At 36.9% G+C, this 22,383-nt stretch overlaps 2 protein-coding genes across 2 annotated transcripts in view; one reads left to right on the top strand and one right to left on the bottom strand.

The window, feature by feature from the left end:
- Nucleotides 1–1,027: 1,027 nt before the first annotated feature.
- On the top strand, nucleotides 1,028–1,723 carry LOC134536444 (uncharacterized). Its single transcript, XM_063376159.1, has one exon. It carries the CDS (start codon nucleotides 1,028–1,030, stop codon nucleotides 1,721–1,723), a length of 696 nt encoding a protein of 231 aa, XP_063232229.1.
- A 7,701-nt stretch (nucleotides 1,724–9,424) lies between these two features.
- Nucleotides 9,425–22,383, bottom strand: part of LOC134536755 (UPF0764 protein C16orf89 homolog) — a 74,809-nt gene continuing 61,850 nt past the window's right edge. Inside the window, exons 5-7 of the mRNA XM_063376663.1 lie at nucleotides 17,737–17,875; nucleotides 15,366–15,492; nucleotides 9,425–11,584 (exon numbers count right to left, since the gene is read on the bottom strand). Coding sequence (XP_063232733.1) covers nucleotides 11,464–11,584; nucleotides 15,366–15,492; nucleotides 17,737–17,875 — 387 coding nt within the window. The 3' untranslated portion in view covers nucleotides 9,425–11,463. The remainder of the gene's footprint in view (nucleotides 11,585–15,365; nucleotides 15,493–17,736; nucleotides 17,876–22,383) is intronic.

Genomic DNA, 22,383 nt, shown 5'->3' with positions numbered 1-22,383 from the left:
GGGGGGGGGGGGGGGTGTTTCGCAAGCTCCCCAAAGAGGGTCTATTCTCCTCTTTTGTATAGTGCTATTTTAACCTGCAAGTCCCTATATTTATCATTTAGCCAATTTATTCTGGGTCGGATTTAGGGAGTAAAAAAATCAGTTGTATCCGGCCACCTGATTTAAATAAGTTTCACCAATACTGTGCCGATAAGGGACAAAGATAACGGCAGTGCCGATGTGACGTAGTTATATTCTTACATCTGTGACAAGTATATTAACGAAACCCAAGAATGCAGTCTAATAGTGGTATTCCTCTGGTTTTCATTGCAATCTCTCTTTCTTCCTATTTTTCTTTCTTTGTATCTTTTTCCTCCCTCTTAATTTTTTTCCTCTTTTTCTGTGTCACGTTTTCCTTCCATTTTCTCTCTCTTTCTCTGTATTTTTAAAAATAAGACCTATTATATGCCCATCTGGAATACTGTAGCTTTGTGGCAGTGAAATAAATTTTTTAATCCTTACAAACAAACTTACACACATTCTCTCTTTCTTTCTCTCTGTATATATCTTTCTTCCTTTCTTTTAACAAAGAGGTTTCAGCAACTTTATTAAAAAAAAACTTTAACCTTTAGATGAGAAAGGGGGATGCATGGTAGTTCTCATTTTGACTTAATAATTTTGATCTTTACATGTTAATAATTTAACATGTAAAGATCAAACACTCGCACTCCCCTAACTTCTTACCACCATGCAACCAAAAAACATATCAAAACAACATGTTTCTTGAAGAGAGAAATCACGCAATTGTTCCATGACAACAATTGTTGACACGAAATTGTTTGTAACATAGCGACATAATTTAACTAGTTCTAACATAAATCTTTCGAAAAAAATTTTCTTCGTTAAATTCTACAGTTGAAAATTTATTTTTTCAAATTAAGAGCTACATTTCTTAGTTTCGTGGAACGAACAAACCGGTGGGTGTGCGGAAAGTAGGGAAGAATCTACGCGGAACAGTTAGACGCTATCCGTGATTTCGGCAGCGAGCATGAGTACCGTGCGCGAGAACCAGCAGTCCCCGGAGGACGAAGCGGTGGCCGTCGAAGACCGCGCATCGTCGGCCGAGCCGCAAGCAGAAGAGCAGCCCCCGCCGCCGAGCGAAGCTGTGACGTCGAACGCCGCGACGTGCGGTGTTGCCGCGTCGTCAAACGCCGCGACGTGCGGTGTTGCCGCGACGTCGAACGCCGCGACGTGCGGTGCTGCCGCGACGTGCGGTGCTGCTGTGACGTCGAACGCCGCGACGTGCGGTGCTGCCGCGACGTCAAACGCCGCGACGTGCGGTGCTGCCGCGTCGTCGAACGCCGCGACGTGCGGTGCTGCCGCGTCGTCAAACGCCGCGACGTGCGGTGTTGCCGTGACGCCAAACGCCGCGACGTGCTGTCCGGCCAAGGCGTGCGGACTGGCGCCGTCGGGCGCCACGACGTGCGGGTCTCTGGTCGCAGCCCCGGCGCCCCGGGAGGGAGACGACGACTCGGCCCGCGGGCTGTGGACCGAGATGAACGAGCGACCGCCGTCGCTGCCGGCGGGTCGCGCCCTGAAGGACCGACCCCGCGCGCCGTCGCCGACGCCGCAGCCCAAGGCCGTGACCCGCGAGCTGCTGGGCTCGCTGCCGCCGCCCTTCCCCTCCCGGGGAGACCTCTCCCTCTACGAGGAGGACCCCGCCGGCTCGCCACCCGCCAGCTAGCAGCTTCCCGCTCCTGCGTCACCGCCGGCTCTTCGCGAACCCTCAATAAATAAGCTTTGCATGTGACAATCATTTCTTTTAGTCAAACTTATTTAGAGCAGTCAGTTTTAGCCGAGTGCAATGACATCAGCACAACTGAAATGTTGAACTAAATAAAATGGGTGCACGCGCGTCAGAAATTATACTTACTAGGCGTAGTAAAAAAAACTTTAGTTTTTGATTGCAAATAATTAATAGAAATAAAATAATAAAAGAACTGGAGTGATTATTTTATAAATAAATACAGTTGGTAAATATGCTGAAATTATAATTCTAATTTATTAATTTTACTTATTTAATAATTTATAATGCAAATAAATTATACATAGGGGAACATAACCTCACTTATATAAATACACCTGAAAAGGTTTATAAACCCCAATTCTATCACTAATATTTAAAATAAAAATATATCGTTAATGATAATAGACCAGTATACGATATCAATCACTAAAGTATTTAAAAGCACTTATATAATTGTGTAGGTAGCCTTTTTTTTCCTCATCCAGTGAAAAGTTCGTTGCATGTTGCGCGAGCATCGTAAAAATTCACTCATTTTTTCGTGATGCGCCTAAAGAAGTAGCTATAATTAAAAAAAAAAGGTAGCGCTCAGAGCTAAAGTAAAATCTGATAACTGTAATACTCATGTGCGTGTTTTTCGTTTCCATGTTTGCAACTGTTTTGAACCTCCAGCGCGACCATTTGATGTGTTCTATCGAATTTCTTGCCGAAAACACAGATTGGCAGCAATAGCGCTCGAGGACAAGTTTGCGTGGTAGCACACTTGCATATTGGTTTGGACACTTTAATGAAAATTAATTTTAATAAGTGTTGTGTACATCTTAAGACTAGGCTTTTCGGTGATCAGGTGCGTAGGAAGCAAATATTTAATTTGGGGGGGGGGGGGGGGGGGCAAAGGAGAGTATCATTATAAGTGTATTCTAAGGAGCAAAATGGTGCTATTTAAGCATATTTCGTACATAAAAATAGAATGTAGGTACTACTAGCAGAAATTTTAACTTTTTTTTTATAACAAATTTACTTAAGGCTCGGCATCACAAAAGTGTTCACTTTTCAGTTTTCGCCTCGTAGAATTCATTTTAAAGGCAATTTGTTGCATTTTCCCACTGCACAGAGTACATAAATCACAAACACCTTCAAATTTAGTCCCCAGATATCAAGTTATCTAGAGCTGTAGAAAAGGCAAATATGTATTTATAATTAAAAATATGTTTGACTAATTGCATCATAATTGCATGACGGTGGTTGAAGATTAATATTTGTAGTGTGAGATAATATATTTTGCCAACTATCTATAGCTATAGTTACATTTTCTTAATATGTGCTAACAAACAACTGCAATAATCAAAACAAGCTATAATCAAATATTTAAGTGAGGCTGAGCCTTGAGTAAACAATTTAACAAAGATGACTGTTTGATGTTGACTTTCTATTCAAAGAAATGTCGCGCATCAGCCAACATAACAAAGTGTTTCAGTGTTCGTTTGAAAATATGCGATTAATAAAAGAACATAAAAATGGAATGATAAGTAAATTTGATTTCAAGTGTAATATGTGTGGTACTGTTGAATCTATTTTCTCGGAGGACCCCCAAACAAATAAAGTCAACTGTAACATGGCATGGGTGAACAGTATGTTGTTAACGGGCCAAAGTTTTACACAGTTACAAGACATAACTTCAACTTTGGAAATGCCTTGCATGGCCAAGGAGACTTTCAACAAATGTCAAAAATCCCTATCTTCTGTTATACACGATGTCGCATGTCAAAGTATGGAAGCCGCTGGCAAAGAAGAAGCAAGATTGGCAGTAGAAAATGGCAGTGTGGATGTCGACGGAGTTCCTCTCATAGCAGTTGTCACTGATGGAGCTTGGTGTAAACGATCGTATGGAAACAAATATGATGCTCTTTCTGGGGTGGTAAGTTTGTGTATTACGTAATCTTATTGCGTGTTGAATAATAATTTGTAGGCAATCTGTGTTATATCAGTAATTATGTATTATTAGTAACTAAAATAAGTTCATGACAGTGTGAACAACACGTAATAGTTATTTTGTTAATATTTCCTTCTTTTGTAGATAAATGCGACAATTTAAATTCTTTATAAGTGCAAACATTGTATAGTTATTTTGTGATAGACCTGTTTGCTAGTATGAAAGTCTTTTAGGCCTACCGGCATAGAGCCATATACTTAGAGCCTATTGGCATAATGCCAGACATTCGAAATAATGTAATTATCCTGATTATACAATGTTCGTTACCTTACATTAAGTTTTACAGCGAACAGATTAAATATGCTTGTTTTTTTTTTTCTTATAGGCTTGCATAGTAGGAAAAGAAACAAAAAAAGTTATCTTCGCAAGCACTAGGAATCGATACTGCTGCATATGTTCACGAGCAAACAGTAAAAATGAGACGCCAAAGGACCACGTCTGTTTCAAAAATTGGAACAAGTCTTCAAATGCCATGGAATCTGACATCATAGTGGAAGGTTTCAAATGCAGTGTTTCCACGCATAACCTGAAATATCATCAGCTGATTGGTGAGTCACAAGGTGATCAGTTAATTTCAGATGTTATTAATTATTATGTATTTGTGTCGATAGTATATTTTCGAAATAATTTCAATGCCGTGTGGTATTTAATGTTTTTATTTCTGACGTCGCACGTTTCATATGTTTTCATACAATGCTGCATATTGTAACGAACTGAAATGTAGCACTTTTGTAACAGCTACTTCCTAAATATACAGAAAGGTATTAGCTCTACAATGTTTATAAATGTAACCTCGCGAAGAGTAGGTACTAAATATTGTGAACTATATGAAAATAGTTAGCCTCAGAGCAGTAACCGAGCGCTCTGATATGCCTACAAGAAGAACGTGCATATGTGGCCATTTCGAGTTAAAAATGATTTGGTAGTTTTCTGTAGGTATTTTTCAGTGAGCCATTGTATGTAAGTGAAGGCTCAGCCATATGGTCCAAATTTTACAATCACCAAAATTGAATGTACTAACCACATACTGCGAAATTACCTTCGAAGGATACGTTGTATTGCTCAAAAGACGAAAAACGAAATTGGTTCCGTTTCTCCTGTTCTACGAAAGGCTGTATCTGACAAACAACTCCGCCTTCGAGCTGCAGTCACCGGAGCTGTGCAGCATAGGCGTGCTCAAAAAGAGTTTCCAATTCACAGAAAAATTGAGGAGTTAAAACTTGACATTTACAATGGTCCATTTCACGTATTTGGTGACCACTCAGGATGCGCAATTAGAGGTTATTTCTGTAGCGGATTGAAAGAAAACGAGGAAAACCTTGTACCGCCTCTTCAAGAGGCAGGTATATGGTCAGAAATAATAGCAGCTCGAAACATTGTTGCACATCATGCTGTAAGCCTTTTACATAATGTCAATACTAATACAGCAGAGTCTTTCAATAATGTGGTTTGCAAGCATGTTTCAAGTAAACGAGTAAACTTTTGTTTGAGTGGTGGCTACCAAACAAGAAGCGAGCTCTCTGTAATTTCTTTTAATTCAGGTCCTCAAACACAGTCCTTTATCCATAAAGGTTTAACAAACAGTAGTCCTGGAAACATCACTAAAGCTCACATACAGCGCAAGGAACGTTCATCAGAGAAAAGAAAGCTCAGGAGGCTGACAAACCCACAAACATTTAAGCGCAGAAAGTTGTATGTGACAGGTCCTGACAAGGATTATGGCTGTGTAGAACAACGCATACCTGACATGGAACCAGACGAATATGCAAGACAGACACAGGAATTTCTCGCTAGTCTTTGTAAAACGGATGAAGAACGAGAAAATCTACAAATCGCTACCAAAGGGCAAAATGATTCTGTTCTCTGGAAATCAGAAAGAATCAAGCGACTGACAGCATCAAATTTCGGTAGAATCTGTAACATGAAGAAAGCCACTAAGCGAGCAAAATCCGTTGTCAATATATTGTACAGTAGGTTTTCAGGGACGGAGGCCACAAGGTATGGATTGGAAAATGAGCATAGCGCCATTCAGGATTTTGAAGTGAACTTTGGTAAGAAGGTGGCTCGCTGTGGCTTATTCGTCGATAAGGAACACCCATGGTTGGCAGCAACACCTGACGGTCTTGTTGGAGATGATGGTATCCTTGAAGTAAAATGTCCTGCCGTAGCTGCCAGAATGTCTCCACAAGAAGCAGTGGAACAGAAAAAAGTAACATTTTGTAACATTGTGGATGGTAAAATGTTTCTGAAGAAAGGACATGCTTACATGTACCAAGTGCAGGGACAACTGCATATTACCAATCGTAAGTACTGTTATTTCGTCCTTTGGACACCACGTGGCTTACTAGTGCAACAAATTGAAAGAGAGAACAGTTTCTGGAAAGAAAAAATGATCAACAAACTGACACAGTTTTACATGACGTGCCTTCTACCGGAAATAATAGATCCACGTTATCCTAGGAATATGGAAATCAGGGAACCTGATAATACACTGTAAACAATTGATGGACAATAGCCTTACATGTAAGCCAAAATTACCACAAACAGTACAGGTAAATTCCCATTTTTAAAGAAGGATATTAAAAACAAAAATGATTTCATAAAGATTACAGTTAGGCCTATAGATTTTTGTTTTCTAGTCCAATAAACAATTGAAACATAGAAAATTGGCGTACTAGTTTGACGAAAGATGTTTGAAATGATACAGTTATACAGACAAGTGCCCAGTTGCCAGTTTCCGTGCCAACAGAAAAAAAAACCTTATGTTTGTGTATGCTGTGAAATACTTAAATCAATATAATGTAACAGTGTAATTGGCATGCAGTGTCTTATAACTTTGCACTTAGATTATATTATTATGGGCCGTATCTCATTGTGAATCGTTTTAAAAGATATACGTAAAATGTTTGTTTCACTCTACATGTTATATTGTGCGCTGATAGTTTACTACTAGTATCGAGCAGCTGTTTATTTTTATTTTTGGTTTTGATGTATTAACATTAGTTTCATTATTTGTATTTGCACCGTATTATTTATCAAGAGTGTTCGAAACGAAATAATTTGTTATACTGAATCTGAAATAGTTGTATGAATATATTTATTTTTGTATGTTTAAATATGTAAGGTGGGATATTTTTTTGTGTAAACAATTAGTATGTATGTTCAGAGCTATTGTATTGTAGCTATTGTCTCAACAGTTTCAAAACATTAAGCCAGTTTTTTACCATTTACTTAAGCTGATTCATGGTGACAACTGTCTTATTTTGTGGTACAAATTACATAGATGTATAACCTGTAGTAAGAATGAACATAACAATTCTCATAGATATAAAATGTAAATAAAATATGTAAATGTGGTATTGTTGAATGAGCATTAGGTGTTGTGTGAATAATATATTTTGTTATGAATGTTGTAATTTACAAGAAAGATATTTATATACATATGTTGTAAAATATACACATATCCATACACACTTTGCAGCAAGTGATTTCATTACATACCCTTCCATTTTATTTTGGCATTTTGTATACACTGCCAAAGGAAAAGTTTAATTACGATTTACTACCAATCTGTACAAAGTGCCTACAAGAGGTTTACATTTGTGGATACATGTGCCTCTGTAGTACATTATTATTGTAATAGTGAACGAATATTAAATTCACACATCTGGTACTTTAAAATTAAGTAGGAATATGAAGAAAACATACATTATAGTATTTGTTACATTAAGAAGGATCACAAACACACATGGTATTACCCATATTAAAATAAGAATAATATATAAATACATTAAGATTAGAAACATTACAGAGTTTACATTACTTAAGACCGACGACAATAAATAGGGATGTAGTACGTTGAGTAACATTGTCATATATTACATGACAAATTAATCCTTTAGTACACTCACTAGGTCATTGAATAATCTAAGACAATCATAAGAATAAACTCAGGCAATATAGAAAGGCCTATACGAGTACACAAACGAATAAACATTAGACTACTAGTTAACTTACAGTAGAACAAAAACTAAACATGTCTTAATTTTTTATAAAATATTTCATAAGTTTATTTATGACCCGCAGTGAAATTTACAGTTTTTTTTGTCCTGAAATAAAATTGCATTCGCTATGTTCTTTCTAGACATCGTTTTCCGCACTATCTCTTAAAAATTGTGAGCTGTAGCGCTAAGCAGCACACAGGCTGACGAACATATAAGAATAAATTTAGCCAATCAGTGTACGCTAATGCGTAGCAAGTTTAATAGTTCAGTCGGTAATAATCTAAATTATTTGTTATTAAATGCAATAGAAACAAAACGATCTCATTTGATAGCAAATGTAGATAGTTGTTTTAAAGTACCACAAATTTGAAACACCATTTGTTAATTCACAGCCAACCATATAAGGAGTGAGGCAATCATCGTTTACGTAACATATGAGAGGCTAATATTGATAATGGTGTAAGTCACTTATATTCCGAAGCACTAGTGTTACATTAAATATGTTTCATACGAAAGCCCCTCTAAATTATTTAATATTTATTAACTTTCTCACAATCATTCAAGCACTTAGTTGGTTCTGTCTTTTAAATATCGTAACAAATAATTGTTTTGTTAAAAATTGGTAATGTGCCTTATTCCACTATCATTCTAAGCCTTTCATATCATTGCATGCAGTTACGGCATTCATAATAAAAGGCCACTTATATTTTCCGAGTTTGAATAGGAAAATATATCTTTATTCGTTAACCATTTTTACTAAAGCCTGTTCTACAGTGACACGGAACCGTAAGCAACGGAAACGCATAACGGAAACTCAAACGCAATCGCAAGAGTTGTGTTGCCAATCTCATGCCGAAGCGTTTCCGTGTCCGCTTGCGTCCACTGTTGCAAGTATATTAAAATATTCGTTTTTGTGCGTTCACTGTAGAACGGACCTAATGATTTATAAGAACGGCTGAAAACAATAGCGTCCGAAATGAAATATGCTAGATGTATTTTACTGCAGAACAATAAACGGCGATTGTTTCATCAGCTGCAAAATATTGCATACAAACACAACTTTAAAAGCAACAGAGCATTCGTTTAATGGGTAATAATAATTATATTATAGTTTCTTCATTTCAAAAGAAAGTATCATGGCATAAAAATATCTTTCACGATTCTCTGAAGTGTAATCTGGCCTTAGTTCAGCGCGGAAATCCTAAACAATGACATTCCGCCGCATGCGCCAGCCAAGTGTCTCGAGGTGCCGGCTCGGTGCCGGGAAGCGGACACCACGTTCACTATCTGCCTCGCGCCCTTTCCCCTGCCCACGCACTCTCCCACCCAGGTGTCTGCTCGGCGGTCGGGTGGGGGAAGACACCATCCCGCCTTTCGAGGGGCGGAAAGCCATGGCGAGTAGTTCCAGCGTCTGCCGCGATTCCTGCACGAAGATGAGCCCGTCCAAGCGCGCGAAGTGATTTTCCCACGGACATAGGCGGCGCCCTTAAGGCTCTTGCTTACCTTGATATTTAGGCCCTTGCAGTTTATATGATTTTTCTAAAAATATTGCATTCACTAAAATTAGCATTTGTTATGTTTACAGACCTGGGGACGTAAGGGATGAAAGCATTTACGGAATCCCGAAATTTCAGACTCAAATAATTGTTGTGATCATGTTTTATTGGATTTAAAATTGTACATTAAATTGTGTGTCAACGTACGCATGTATTCACTCTCGCCCCCTTAGGTTATCTTACGTCCTTCTCCTTTTAAGGGAAAAATAACAACGCAACGACGCAACACGCAAACAACGCAATAAAATCACGGGCGATTATAAAGCAGGGAAGGCACGAGACGTCTCTAACCCGACAACCTGAGATTTTAAAACAGTATAAACCCAATTTGCTAACCGTGCTTCTTTAGATAATTCATGTTTATCAAGATAAAATAATGAATTTAGAATAATTTTATTAAGTGTTTTTTCTTAATACTTTGTGAAAGTTTACCAAGCGAATACGTGATGTGTATCGTAAGGACCAAATTGTTACCTTCTATGAGCATAACGTCTGCGTTTTCAGAAGTTTTCGGAACACTCCGCTTCAAACATGGAAGGCGGAAACGCAAGGCAAAACACGTAAGAAGTTGAAAGTTGGCAGATGCTTGCAATTTTATAATAAGGTATATGACGTCATTATTGAAATATTTTTTTTGCGTGTTGCGTTTAATGCGTAGTTTATAAACCCGGCCCCAGGCCTAGTTTATGAACTACTCAAGAACGCTAGAAGAAAAAATGTACAGCAACCGTTTTTTAAGGTGCGTATTTATAAACTACGCAAAGCGCAATAACGCAAGACAAGTATTGTTCAAATCCCTGCTTTCTTGCGTTTTGGCTTGCCTTCCAGACGGCCATATTGGAAGGGAAGTGTTCCGAAAACATTTCAAGACCCAGACTTTATTTGTAAAGAAGCCCATGTTGTCCGTTTAATTAATATACCGACATTATATTTATAGTTCTTAAACTTTCACACAATGAAAGAAAAGAAAATTATTAAAGTGTGTTGTTTTCACTATAAATATGAGTTATGAAAATAAACCCGGAAAAGTATGCTGTTATACAATTATTAAGTTACAGAGTTGGCGACTTCTTGCGATTTGCGTGCTTCGTAAAGAACTGTGATTTTCTTGCGTCAATTGCGTGTTGCGTTATTGATTTCTTTGCGTAGTTTTTAAACCCAGCTTTAGGCCCGCTCTACAATGGCTTGGAAACGGAGACGGATCTCACGGAAAATTCTACTATAGAGGCTCTTCTGCATCCAGAATGCACGGAAACGCAACAAATGGCAAGCAACGAGATTGCGTTTCAAGGTTACAAAATATTAATTTAATTAGAAATATATATATATATATAAAATATATATGCTTCGAGATTATAGCACGAACAGAATTTATATGTGTAATGAAAATATATGTAGGTATACCACAAAGTATTAATAAAAAACGAAATAAACTTAAACTTGTAACAATTTATAACATATTTAGAACATAAGCAAACATGGCTACCGCCGCAGCCAAATACTCTGCTTCTATTGGTCGCACGGAGCGACGTAGACGGAAGAGCTCAGCTCTAAGCTTGTTCTACAATGACACGGAAACGGATCGCTAAAAATGTAGACAAATCTCACGGAACAGAGTTTCTACAACGGCACTAAGACGTATTAGCTCGGCAATGCTTGACGTCTCGCGTTTACGTCGCTGCGTGCGACCAATAGCGGCGTTGGCCATATTTTGTTTGTGTTAGAAATGTGTTAAAAATGGATTCAAGTGTAATAATACCTAGTGTCTATGTTGTTACTTTGCCGTTTATTTTTTGTTACGTGCCTGTGCTCCTGGAGGCTAAATATATATATTTTATAAAATTTAATTTAGTATTTCGTAACCTTGAAAGTAAATTATCATTCGTTGCCGTCTGTAAGTTCCCGTGCACTGTGGAAACAGCAGAGCCGCTATAGAGGAATGTTCAGGGAGATACGTATCCGTTTACGTGCAATTGCAGGATGGGTCTTAGTCGCCGTCACAGTCGCAGTCGCGGTCGCGGTCGCGGTCGCGGTCGTGGTCGCGGTCGCGGTCGCGGTCGTGGTCGCGGTCGCGGTCGCGGTCGCGGTCGCGGTCGCAGTCGCAGTCGCAGTCGCAGTCGCAGTCGCCTACAGGCCGCGCATCTCGACGAGGGCGCGCGCCGACAGACTCAGCGCCGCGGCGGCCAGACCCGTCTCGTGCATCATGCAGCCGTGCGCCGTCCGCAGGTCGTTCCGTTTTACGCGCGAGCTGCAACAAAAAACACAAAGGAAAAAAAAATTGGTTGTCTGTAAAGTCGGTTTACGGACGATAGTTTAACGTGACGTCATAACAAAACATTGATGAAATGAGTGCATACTTTTATGAATAAAATTGAATCATTTTTATTTTTAGATTAAAAGAATAAATACTTTAAATTATACTAGTAATCAGATTTTTAAAATGCAAGAATAATTAACCTTTATTGCAGAAATCGTTGTTGTAATAAGCAATGAAAACCACATTAACTTTTCACTTCACTTTATAAACAGTCGACGAAACAGTTCACGTGTAGATGACTTGTAATTAATTATAAAAACTGGCGTTTAGCTATAAAGTTTAAATATAATTATGAACAAGTTTTCATATAAATAAAGTGTAATCAAATATCTATCATCAATTATATGAATCACCATAATTTTTTAGTCAATTGTAACATAACCTATTATTACTGCACTCGCCGACAGCTTAACGGAACACAGCGTAACGTAACAATGTGCGTAACGGGACACTTTTTCGTGCGTGCAGCCGGCGTTCATCGATTTATTAGACGTTGTCACGTCAAAAAAAGGCAAACTCTCGACTGGATTCCTCACTGGCCGTGGGCAGAGTACAAGGACTTACCTAGAGGGAGGTCTGTGGGATCCGGACCCCTCCCTTCCGGTATTAAAAAAAAAATCTTAAGAAACGGAAATTATAGAAATACATAATTTTATAGAGAACATTTTTATGATAATTTTTGTAATCCTTAGTGGGCTACAATTATGTGTTTGCTCCCCAATATAGTCCGACGTGTCTAATACAGAGAAGACACAGATTAATTTTTCTAATTAGTCTATATTTAATGCTGGTTTGAAGACGTATTTAATACAAACTTGACATGTTTATTTATTGTATTTAGCAACTTCAATATATATGCATTAACGAAAGGAGAAATTATTTAAAACAATAAATTTTACTAAACTAAAAAAATAAAATATTTTTTCTTTTCTCAAGAAAAAACAATACTTGGACATAGGTATATGTATGTGTAAACTATTCTCTGAAATTTTAGAGTGGCAATTAGTTTTCTTTCACTTTCAATCAATTACGTAAGAAAAATAAATTGCTCATAAAAATGATATGTGTTATAATGGACCCCTTCCCACACAAAATCCTGGCTACAGCACTGCCAGAGAGAACGTGTACATTTAGGTACCTAAATCATTACAGGCCTTCGCGTCTTGTTATAAGTGAGGCGGAGACAAAAACACACGTCCGGAAAACATTTGAAAATAAAATCACTGCGGTCGAATTAGGAATCCAACCCAAACTGTCCATTGTAATACCCGCAGTAACTTTGTCACATACACTGTAATACCTTTTTTGGTAATGCTCCTTAACATATAATTAAAGTTTCTTACCTAAAATTAGTGATATGATTCACATCCTAAGCATTTGAACTTTTAGTAAACAAACGAAAGAGGGATTTAATGAATGCATTAGAAGTTTTCCGTGTAATTTTACAGTTCATTAAACGTTCAGGAAAAGTACCAGAATAGTTTTAGAGTATAGCCAAGGAAGTGGCTTGTCATGAAACAGTAACCAGAAAATTCTAATAAGAACCATACCTTATCTCAAACTAGTTTAAGAGCAAAGCTTTTGAAAGTAAATCTCCAATGATGAGGGTCAGTGTTTAGCAGTAAGGCATAATAGAAATAAATGTAATAGTTCAAAACTGTAATATTTATATTTTTTTCAATGGAGACGCGTAAATGATTAGCCCGAAGGTTATTTTGTTTATACAATCATCATCTTAGAAGTAAATATGCAGTGATTCATTGTTTAATCTCATGTTGTGGAAATAGAGGCGCACATAACCCAATACGGAACTTCTTCGAAATTGGACACACTCCAACCGACAAAACTTCAATGAATAAATCGAATTAACTGCTACATGCCACATAGAAAAGACATAAGTACCTATGAATTTTTACAACAAATTTTAAGAAGAAATTGTAATTTAAATTGATATTCACTAAGGACGTATTTTAAAGGAAAATGCTACAACTAAGAACGCACGCCATCGAAAAACAGTCCTTTTTTTATTCGAATACTATCATTATTTAAAATTAAAGGTCCTTAATGTCATTAGAAAAAATAATATTAAGTTTACTACGTATATCGTAAAGGACATTATTTTTTTTTACATAAATTATAACTTTTATTTAATATTTGCCTTAGTAGAAGATTCAAAGTTTTTGGAATCAAAACTCCATGTAAAAATTGCTTGTATTGATTTCGTTCTTTCTCCAAATGAGTCAAGTTTCTTTTAAAATATGCTCTGTTGAATAATTACGTAAGTTTCTCCTCTAGTTTACTGCTAATTAAGTTACAGTGAATGGTTTTTCTATATCTGCACACCCCCTGAACTTTCCAAACTAGTCCCGTAAATCTAAAGACCCGGCTACAATCAACATACGCCTTTCACAAGTACAACACAGTATCAAACATAAAAGTTGAACCCCATGTAATTAAATCTGACTATCAGTTACACAATCATAGTATTAGTATTAAGTAGAGTTCGCTCTAGGTTTGAGTCTTGCTTAATACTATGTTATTTGCTAAAACCGCAATAAACGTCCTACTACATAGAACTTTAATTAATAGAAAATAAAAAGGGGTGTTTTGACTATATTATGCCAAATATTTTTTCTATTGTTTATTACGTTCGCATGGTGAACCTATAAAAGTGACTGTCAAATTTCCGAATGAGAAAAAATTCATTTTTACTTTTAGTTTTGCCATTCCTGTGCAATCATGGACTTTATTATACAAATACTATTTTTTACCTTATAACTATACAGTACCAACTAGAGTAGCATTTATTTTTTAAAAGTTAAAACAACCAAAATAAACAAAGGAATGGATTAAGTTTATGTCGGTTTTAACCAGGTTGCTGTGCTAGCTTTGTGTTGTGTAAGTGCTTATCACTATAACTATTCGTGTGTTAATAAACCAGCATGTCCATAAAAAAATGTCCTAGTTATAAATTATAATAGTATCAAATGTAAGCGTTGTAAAGTTTTGGTTCAAGGTCACAATTGAAGAGCAACTCAAACCGTTCTAGATAAGCGCATGCGCCAGCACTGCTTCGTTGTTTTCTCGCCTGCAGCGCCACCTACGCAAAATGGTGACTCCTGAGCGTAAAGCGTTTTGTGTTCTGCAATTTGCGAAGCGTGAATCTGTAATTTCAGTTCTACGTGCCTTTTGTTTAAAGTTTAATTTTGATCCCCCATGTGAAAAAAAAAAAAAAAAACATACGCCGATGGTCGCGACGACAGAACAATTTTTAACGCTGGCCTCCACGTTCACATGACATAACGACATGCGAATTTTTATTTCCTTTGGGGCTTTATAAACGATCGTGTCTACGTTCTACCGCTACGTAATGATTTACCAGAGTTGAGACACAGAATTGAAGAGGCTATAGCTTCCATTACTTCGGACTTTTAAGCAAAGTGTCAGAAGATTCGGTCTTTAGGTTGGACGTGTGCCGTATATCTAAAGGTGCACATATTGAACATTTGTAAGAAAAAACCAGATTAGTTCACCTTAAATTTTATGTATGATTTGTTTCAAATGGTATAAATTTCTTTATGGACACTCTTCATGTTGATATTGTGTCCTGGGCTTTAAGAAATGTCACGCATACTCGAGGGAAAATGGAAATGGCTCAACTTTTGTGCTAGTCATGGCATTTCAGGGGATGATGTGGTGACGCCCACGATACCTTTCTGTCCGGGACGTCATCTCCGCTACGCCGCCGTAGCATCCTTCGGGTCTCTGCAGAGACATGATCTTCCGAATCCACTCCGGTCGGACGAACTCGGCGAAACCTTCAATCCCGCACAGCGTCACTGAACACACGAGAGGGGGAAATGCATCACCGTGGTTGCATCGGGAAGCCTTCATTTCACAAGACAAGAGAGAGCCACACCCGAAGTAACCCGAAGTTCATGCTCGCTTTTTTTCCCCCCCGTTCTATCTCATTGTATAAACCGGTGTGGCATTAAATTTTGCGGTCGATTAGGATAGGTTAGCTACATTCTAAATACTTTAAAACATTGTGCTTAATTGGTTTATTAAGTTAAGTATAGCTACATTAAAATACTGTAAAATCATTTTATGGTTGCTTAGCAAATAACTTTTTAATATGTAGCTATCCAGGGCTAGGAAACCGTTTACATGATTTCACAGTATCTTTAATGTAGCTATCCTAACCAAATCAACCGAAAACAGTGTTTTAAAGTATTTATAATGTAGCTAACCTAACCTAATTGACCATTAGTTATCATGAGTTACAATGAACAAAAAAACAACCGAAGATGCACGATCGTTCGTTTGGATCTCTCGTCTATGAAAAGAAGGCTCCCCGGTTGCATCTGCGAGCAGCAAAAGATATTCAAAAGTACCTTTGCTGAGATATTCCCTCTCCCCTCCTCAAAAACATATGTCACGGGATTGCATCTTTGTTGTTCATTCTCGAGGATTTTCCATTTTTTTCTCGAATCCGATTCTTGAACTCGAATCCCAAGCAGTATCTCGAATATACCCATTCGAATCCGAATCTAGGTCTCATATGTCAAAAAATAAAATAACCTACAAGAAATGAAAGTATTAACTAGGGTGTTTAAACATTCATCTGTTTAAGTGTTTGTTTCGCAAAATAAGTTTCCAGAATCAATACATATTTTAATTTTATTTACATAATAAAACAGTAAACGTACACTATCTTGGGTAATGGTAACAGAATAGGTATGAAGAAATATAAATTGACCTAGTAAACTTCAGAGGTTATCATTGTTGAATTATTTAATTTTTAATTAATTTCCTATAATATTTTTTTTGGAAACATTTTCCTCGAATAACGAATCCTTCGAATAATAAGGATATAATGATATCTGAGGGGTTGAGGACTTGATAGGCCAATCCCTAGTTTTAAATTATTCTTTCCCAGTGCAAGAATCATTCAAAGAACGTACCACCCAAATATATTACGTTCATGGAATGAACAATATTTTATAAATTAAGTCTTTTTAATGTTACACAATTTCTAAACCAATTTCTAAAGGAATTTATTGAACTTTTCATTCAAGAATGTGAAATTTACGCATGTAAAGATTAATTTAAATATTCAGCTAACATACGAAAATATATATGCAACTTTATTTTTTAAAACTACTTCTTCAGGCCTGTTCACAACCGCCATGTAATTTTTTAAATTATTGTCATTATCATCAGTTAAGGGATTTGTCTGTACATTTATTCCAATAGTTAGCGATTTTTTTTTATTTTGGGTCATAAAATATCTCACCAGATATTTATTAAACTTTAATTTTGAGCAGTAGAACGTTATAATTATGAGAACTTGAGTGTTTTTTCCCCCTTCAGTTTTTAAATGATATTTAGCAGATGATATTACTAGTATGTAAATGTTGCTCCGGGCGCAGGGTCCAGGGTGTGGTGTCTGTGGTGCCGACCGCCATCTTGGATTGTGACGTCACGGCGGCCATTTCGGACTCAAAAATTCCTCAAAAATGACTCTAAAAATTCCTGTTTTGAGGGAAAAAATTTCTCGTATTCTTCACACAAAAAATTCGAAAATTAGGATTTCGAAAAACCTCAAAATAACTTTTGCCTTAGGAAGAACACAAATTCATAAAAAAAAAAAAAAAGGCTTCAGCATCCTTGTCTAAAGCCTCCGACAAGCCTCTTTTTAGGATTATGACGTCACCGTTGCAATTTCCGTTACGCCCGCCATCTTGAAATTCTTTATTTATTATCCGATTTTTATGGAAAAAAAATTTAAAATTTATAAAAAAAATTATATATATATATATATATATATATATATATATATATATATATATTGAACAACCTATACGGCATGTGAAACAGAGTCTTAAGGTGGTAGTATTGTATGGAGTGTGTGTGTGTGTGTGTGTATGTATATATATATATATATACATACACACACTTATATGTAGTTTTGGATTAACAGTTCGTATTTCGTGTTAGTCCAAAAACACTTCATCAGATTTCACGAAGCAGCTGAGGGTCGCTTCCCCGCGCGAAGACCGACTGAACGCGCGGGCACAAACCCTGCTCTATGAAGATGTCCTCGAGCGGCGCGGGAACTCCCAGGCTCGCGATGAACTCTGCCTCCCGCAGTATGGCCGCGCACAGCTCCGCGATCCTGAAGGCCGTGTTCGCGAAGTAGGGCGACCCGCCGCAGCCAACCTGAGGGGGAAAAAAAATATAGTGCGTGGAGTCCCTCCGCGCGGAATAAGTTAAACTTTCGTAATGTGGAAATGAAAATAGGAAGGGGTAGAAATTGATTTTTAGTGAAATCATATTGTATCAAATCAAACTAAAAAAAAAAAAAAACAAGTAAATGAAATAATGAATATTATAAATTAAAATAGAACAATAAAATAGAACAACAAGTAAGTATTTCAGCTAATTTAACGACGCTCACACTGTTTACTTCGCTGCATAGCAAGAATACCACGCGCGCATGTGCTTGGAATATATTGGACGCTACTCGTTGCTAACGCTGGAGCTGGCCTGTAACAGGTATATACGTATACTACGCGCATTCGTTCGAGTGCCACGCATTCACTCTCGCTTTGTCTCTTTCTATTCCTCCTCCATGGTAGCGTTAAACCTTTAACGCAACCTTGTTGGAAGTCGCATTAGAATTTTCACTTAAAAAAATAAAAAAAAAAAAACACAGACACGGCACTGTTGGAACCACGAAGGACGCGATGCGACGTCAAAACATCGCGTTACTGGTCAGTTGTTCAGGCACCTTTAAGGTTGCGCCCATAGCAAAAAAAAAGAATACAACTAAAACTTTAATATATAATATACATTAAATATTTATAAATATTTATTCAAAATTAAATTGGTTTTACTATTGTGCAAATGACAATTATTTCACACATACATCCACAAATACACACACATACACACGGTGACAGCGCCATATGACAAGTGTGGTGGACGTAGAGAAATGACACAACATATTGCTCGTTTCTATGTCTATGACCTGTGATTTTCTGTTCCGCCCTTACGGCGATCGGTTGTGTACGGTTTAGAAGTTGATGCGCTGCAGCGCCATCTAGCGGTAAGTTACAAAAAAAAAATTGGATAGCATAAAAAACCTTTTCCGTGATGTGGCGTTTCCGCTACGTTATTTGCCCCAATTATGTTTTTTAAGAAGATCATATTTTTTTTTGTATTGATCAGTGATTGCTGAGCCGGCGGTTCTGTGTACCATGGCCTATTCTACAATTGGTCAACGGGCCTCGACCACCCGGATAGGTAGTTATTGGTTCCTGTCAGGTATCCCTACACTTCCCGTTTATATACTATATTTAAAAAAAATACATAACGCGTGCTCCGCTCATTGCTTGTCGCTCAGTCATGACTTCATCCTATGAGTTAAAGTACTTGTATGAGGACCTGGTTGTGTTTGCTCATCGTTTCGCAGCTCACCCCAGCGTTGTCGACCTTGTGTTTATCTAGTGCTGGTTGGGGATGCCTTCATTTCACAGACTAGAGAGCCACACCCGAAGTTCCCCGAAAATCATGCTAGCTTTTTTTTTTTCGTTCTATCTCATTGTATAAACCGGCGTGGCATTAAATTTTGCGGTCGATTAGGATAGGTTAGCTACATTAAAAATACTTTAAAACATTGTTGATGGTTGGTTACATTAGGTAAGTATAGCTACATTAAAAATACTGTAAAATCAATTTAATGGTTGCTTAGCAAATAACTTTTTAATATGTAGCTATCCAGGGCTAGAAAACCGTTTACATGATTTCACAGTATCTTTAATGTAGCTATCCTAACCAAATCAACCGTCCACAATTTTTTTTTAAAGTATTTATAATGTAGCTAACCTAACCTTTTACAATGAACAAAAAAACAACCCAGAAGATGCACGATCGGGCGTTTGGCTCTCTCGTCTGTGAAAAGAAGGCTTCCCGAGCTGGTTGTGGGCGCAAGCCGATAACAATAAAAAAATGGCCGTGCTGGTGAGCTGACGTGGCACGCTGCTGCACGTGTGTTTCGGGCACCGGGCTTATAGTAGTGATGCATAAAATTAAATACTTTCACGCGAAGTTAACGTCCACACGCGGTGTGCTGCGTGGTAAATAACTCCGTGAACGACCAAGTGAGAGAAAAAGAGAGTGCTACGCCGAGCAAGCGAAACTGTTGCGCTGGTTTCTGCACGCAAATGCTTCGCGTCTGGAAAACAGCCGTAACGACCGAGCATGGCAAGAGGCAGGCAAGTAAGTGGCCACGGACTTGTGTTTCATTGGATGGTTGTTTTGAATCCCGGGGTCGGTAGCGCGGTGATAAAAATAAATTGGTTGTCTGTAAAGTCGGTTTACGGACGATAGTTTAACGTGACAACGTCATAACAAAACATTGATGAAATGATTGCATACTTTTATGAATAAAAATGAATCATTTTTATTGAATTATCACTATTTTGTATGGATACAAAGAAGGAGTGAAATGAAATCTACAATTTAGTTGATAAATTTACTTTTATTTGCACTCATTAATTCAAATATGTTTATTACTTAAACGAAAAGATTTTTTTAACTTTAACTTTTATACATGTTTGCTATTTAACTTCTTACAATCTGTGTTATTCTGTTTAGGATAGGACGATGATAGGAAAAGTAGGAAACGAATGGGAGTGTTTCAAGTTTAATGTGCCTCGAAAAAGTCAAATCGATGGTTGTTCCAATCGAGTGGAAGAGAGATAGATGCGGCGCAAGCGTAACGGGACACTTTTTCGTGCGTGCAGCCGGCGTTTATCGATTTATTAGAAGTTTTCACGTCAAAAAATAAACGGATTGGACAAGTAGCGGTGTTCTAACGTGTGTTTGGATTGTCGAAAAAAAAAAAAAAAAAACTCGCACTCGAAGCCCGTCGAAATAATGAAAAGATAGGAATACTTAGCACGAGTGCATTGCGTGCACTGGTAACGCGGTGATAAAGTTGCGGAGTTGGTGACGTCACGGCCCTTTTGAACCGGTTGGCTGTGCGCTTAACGAACTTTGACTTCGCCCGGCACAGAGCTGTTATCAGGTTGTTGTTTTTTTATAAGAGAAAGCAATGTTTGCAATTTTTCTCAGCATTGTAAATTACGTTAGTAGCAAGAAGTTTTGCAGTAGTAAAGAAGGGAGCGCCCAAAATTTTGAGAATTTTTCTCATTATTGTTTTTATTTGCATATTTATAAACATTTTATTTTACGTAATATTATGTTAGTATGAAATGGAAGTGTGGCCAAGTTGTAATATAATTTGCGTGCTTTTAGCAGCTTATAAATCCTTATGCTACAAGCCTTTGTAATCATAGCTTTTATTACATTTTTTATAGATTTTTATTTATAATTTTTATGAATGTTTACACACACACACATATTATATATATATATATATATATATATATATATATATATATATATATATATATATATATATATATATAGGAAACCTGTCTCAGGTATGTTATTTCTGCATTTGAATATAAGATTTTCTAATGAGTTTAGAGTTTGTAAAAATGATAAGAAATAAGTCTAAAAATAAAGTACAAAATGGTCATTAATCTTTTATGGACTGCAGCTTCGAAAACAGTTTGCCTTTATTGAAACTACAATTTTTTTAATTAATTTTAAATGGAATATATTTTTTATTAATTTTTCTCTACACCCTGATATAATGGGTTTTAAGTCAGGATTTTTGCAAGATTTAAATAATTTTTGGTATCAGCAATGTTGTGCAAAATAGATGTAAATGTCTATTATTTGAAAGCATATATGAAAAAAAATAATAATGAGAGTGAATGTTTACGATGCAAGCGCACAGAGCAACGAAATTTTCACAGGATTGAATAAAAAGACTATAAACAAATAAAAATTATATATGCGATTTTAAAAGTTATATGTTAGTGATTTATAGTATTTTGAAGTAGTCTTGGGCCCGCCCGCTAGATAGCAGATTTAATAATATATCGCTGAAATAGCTACATCGATTGTGAGAAGTAATGCATAAGCTATTATCCGGCAAACAAATCGGTGAGAATTAATTCACTTTATTTTGCTAGCCTCATATTTTGTGGTGTGGCATAACATAAATGTTTGCATCTACCACTAATTTATATATCATAACCTTTTTATTACAAAAAAGCATTAAGTTTTTTTACTTACATTAACCTACAACTTTTATATTAAAATATCTATCCCGAGTTTTTTTTTTTTTTTTTGCAATTGGTTATGGGCCCACCAAACAGATGGCGTCACATGTCGCGCGAAACAGGGTCACAGTTTCCACTATAAGAGTTGCACTTCCTTATCTCCCTCCTTGTTCTGTGGCGGCGATTCACCCATGGGGAAGAAACTCTAATTACCGAGGCTGAGACCTAGTTTTTTGAAGTAGTTATGGGCCCGTCCGCTAGATAATAGAATTCATAATATATTGCTGACATAACTACATTAATTTTCTAGGAGAAGTAATGTATAAGCTTATTATCAGGCAAACAAACCACTGAAAATTCACTCTATTTAGGTAGCCACAAATTTTGTGGTGTGTAATACAATGCGTTGTTGCACCTCCTACTCCTTTATTTATTACATGACGGTTTATTACCAAACAGCATTAAGTATTTTCACATCGATTAAATTTATAACTTAATATAACCCAAAAAAAAACGTATTAACTAAAA

The sequence above is a fragment of the Bacillus rossius genome, chromosome 11, assembly GCF_032445375.1.
Source record: "Bacillus rossius redtenbacheri isolate Brsri chromosome 11, Brsri_v3, whole genome shotgun sequence".
Classification (NCBI taxonomy): Eukaryota; Metazoa; Arthropoda; class Insecta; order Phasmatodea; family Bacillidae; genus Bacillus; species Bacillus rossius.
Note: the sequence above shows the minus strand (reverse complement) of the source record. Positions and strands in the feature narration are given on the sequence as shown.

Coding starts and splice junctions, on each gene's coding strand:
- LOC134536444 (XM_063376159.1), top strand. CDS start 1,028: ATGAGTACCGTGCGCGAGAACCAGCAGTCCCCGGAGGACGAAGCGGTG.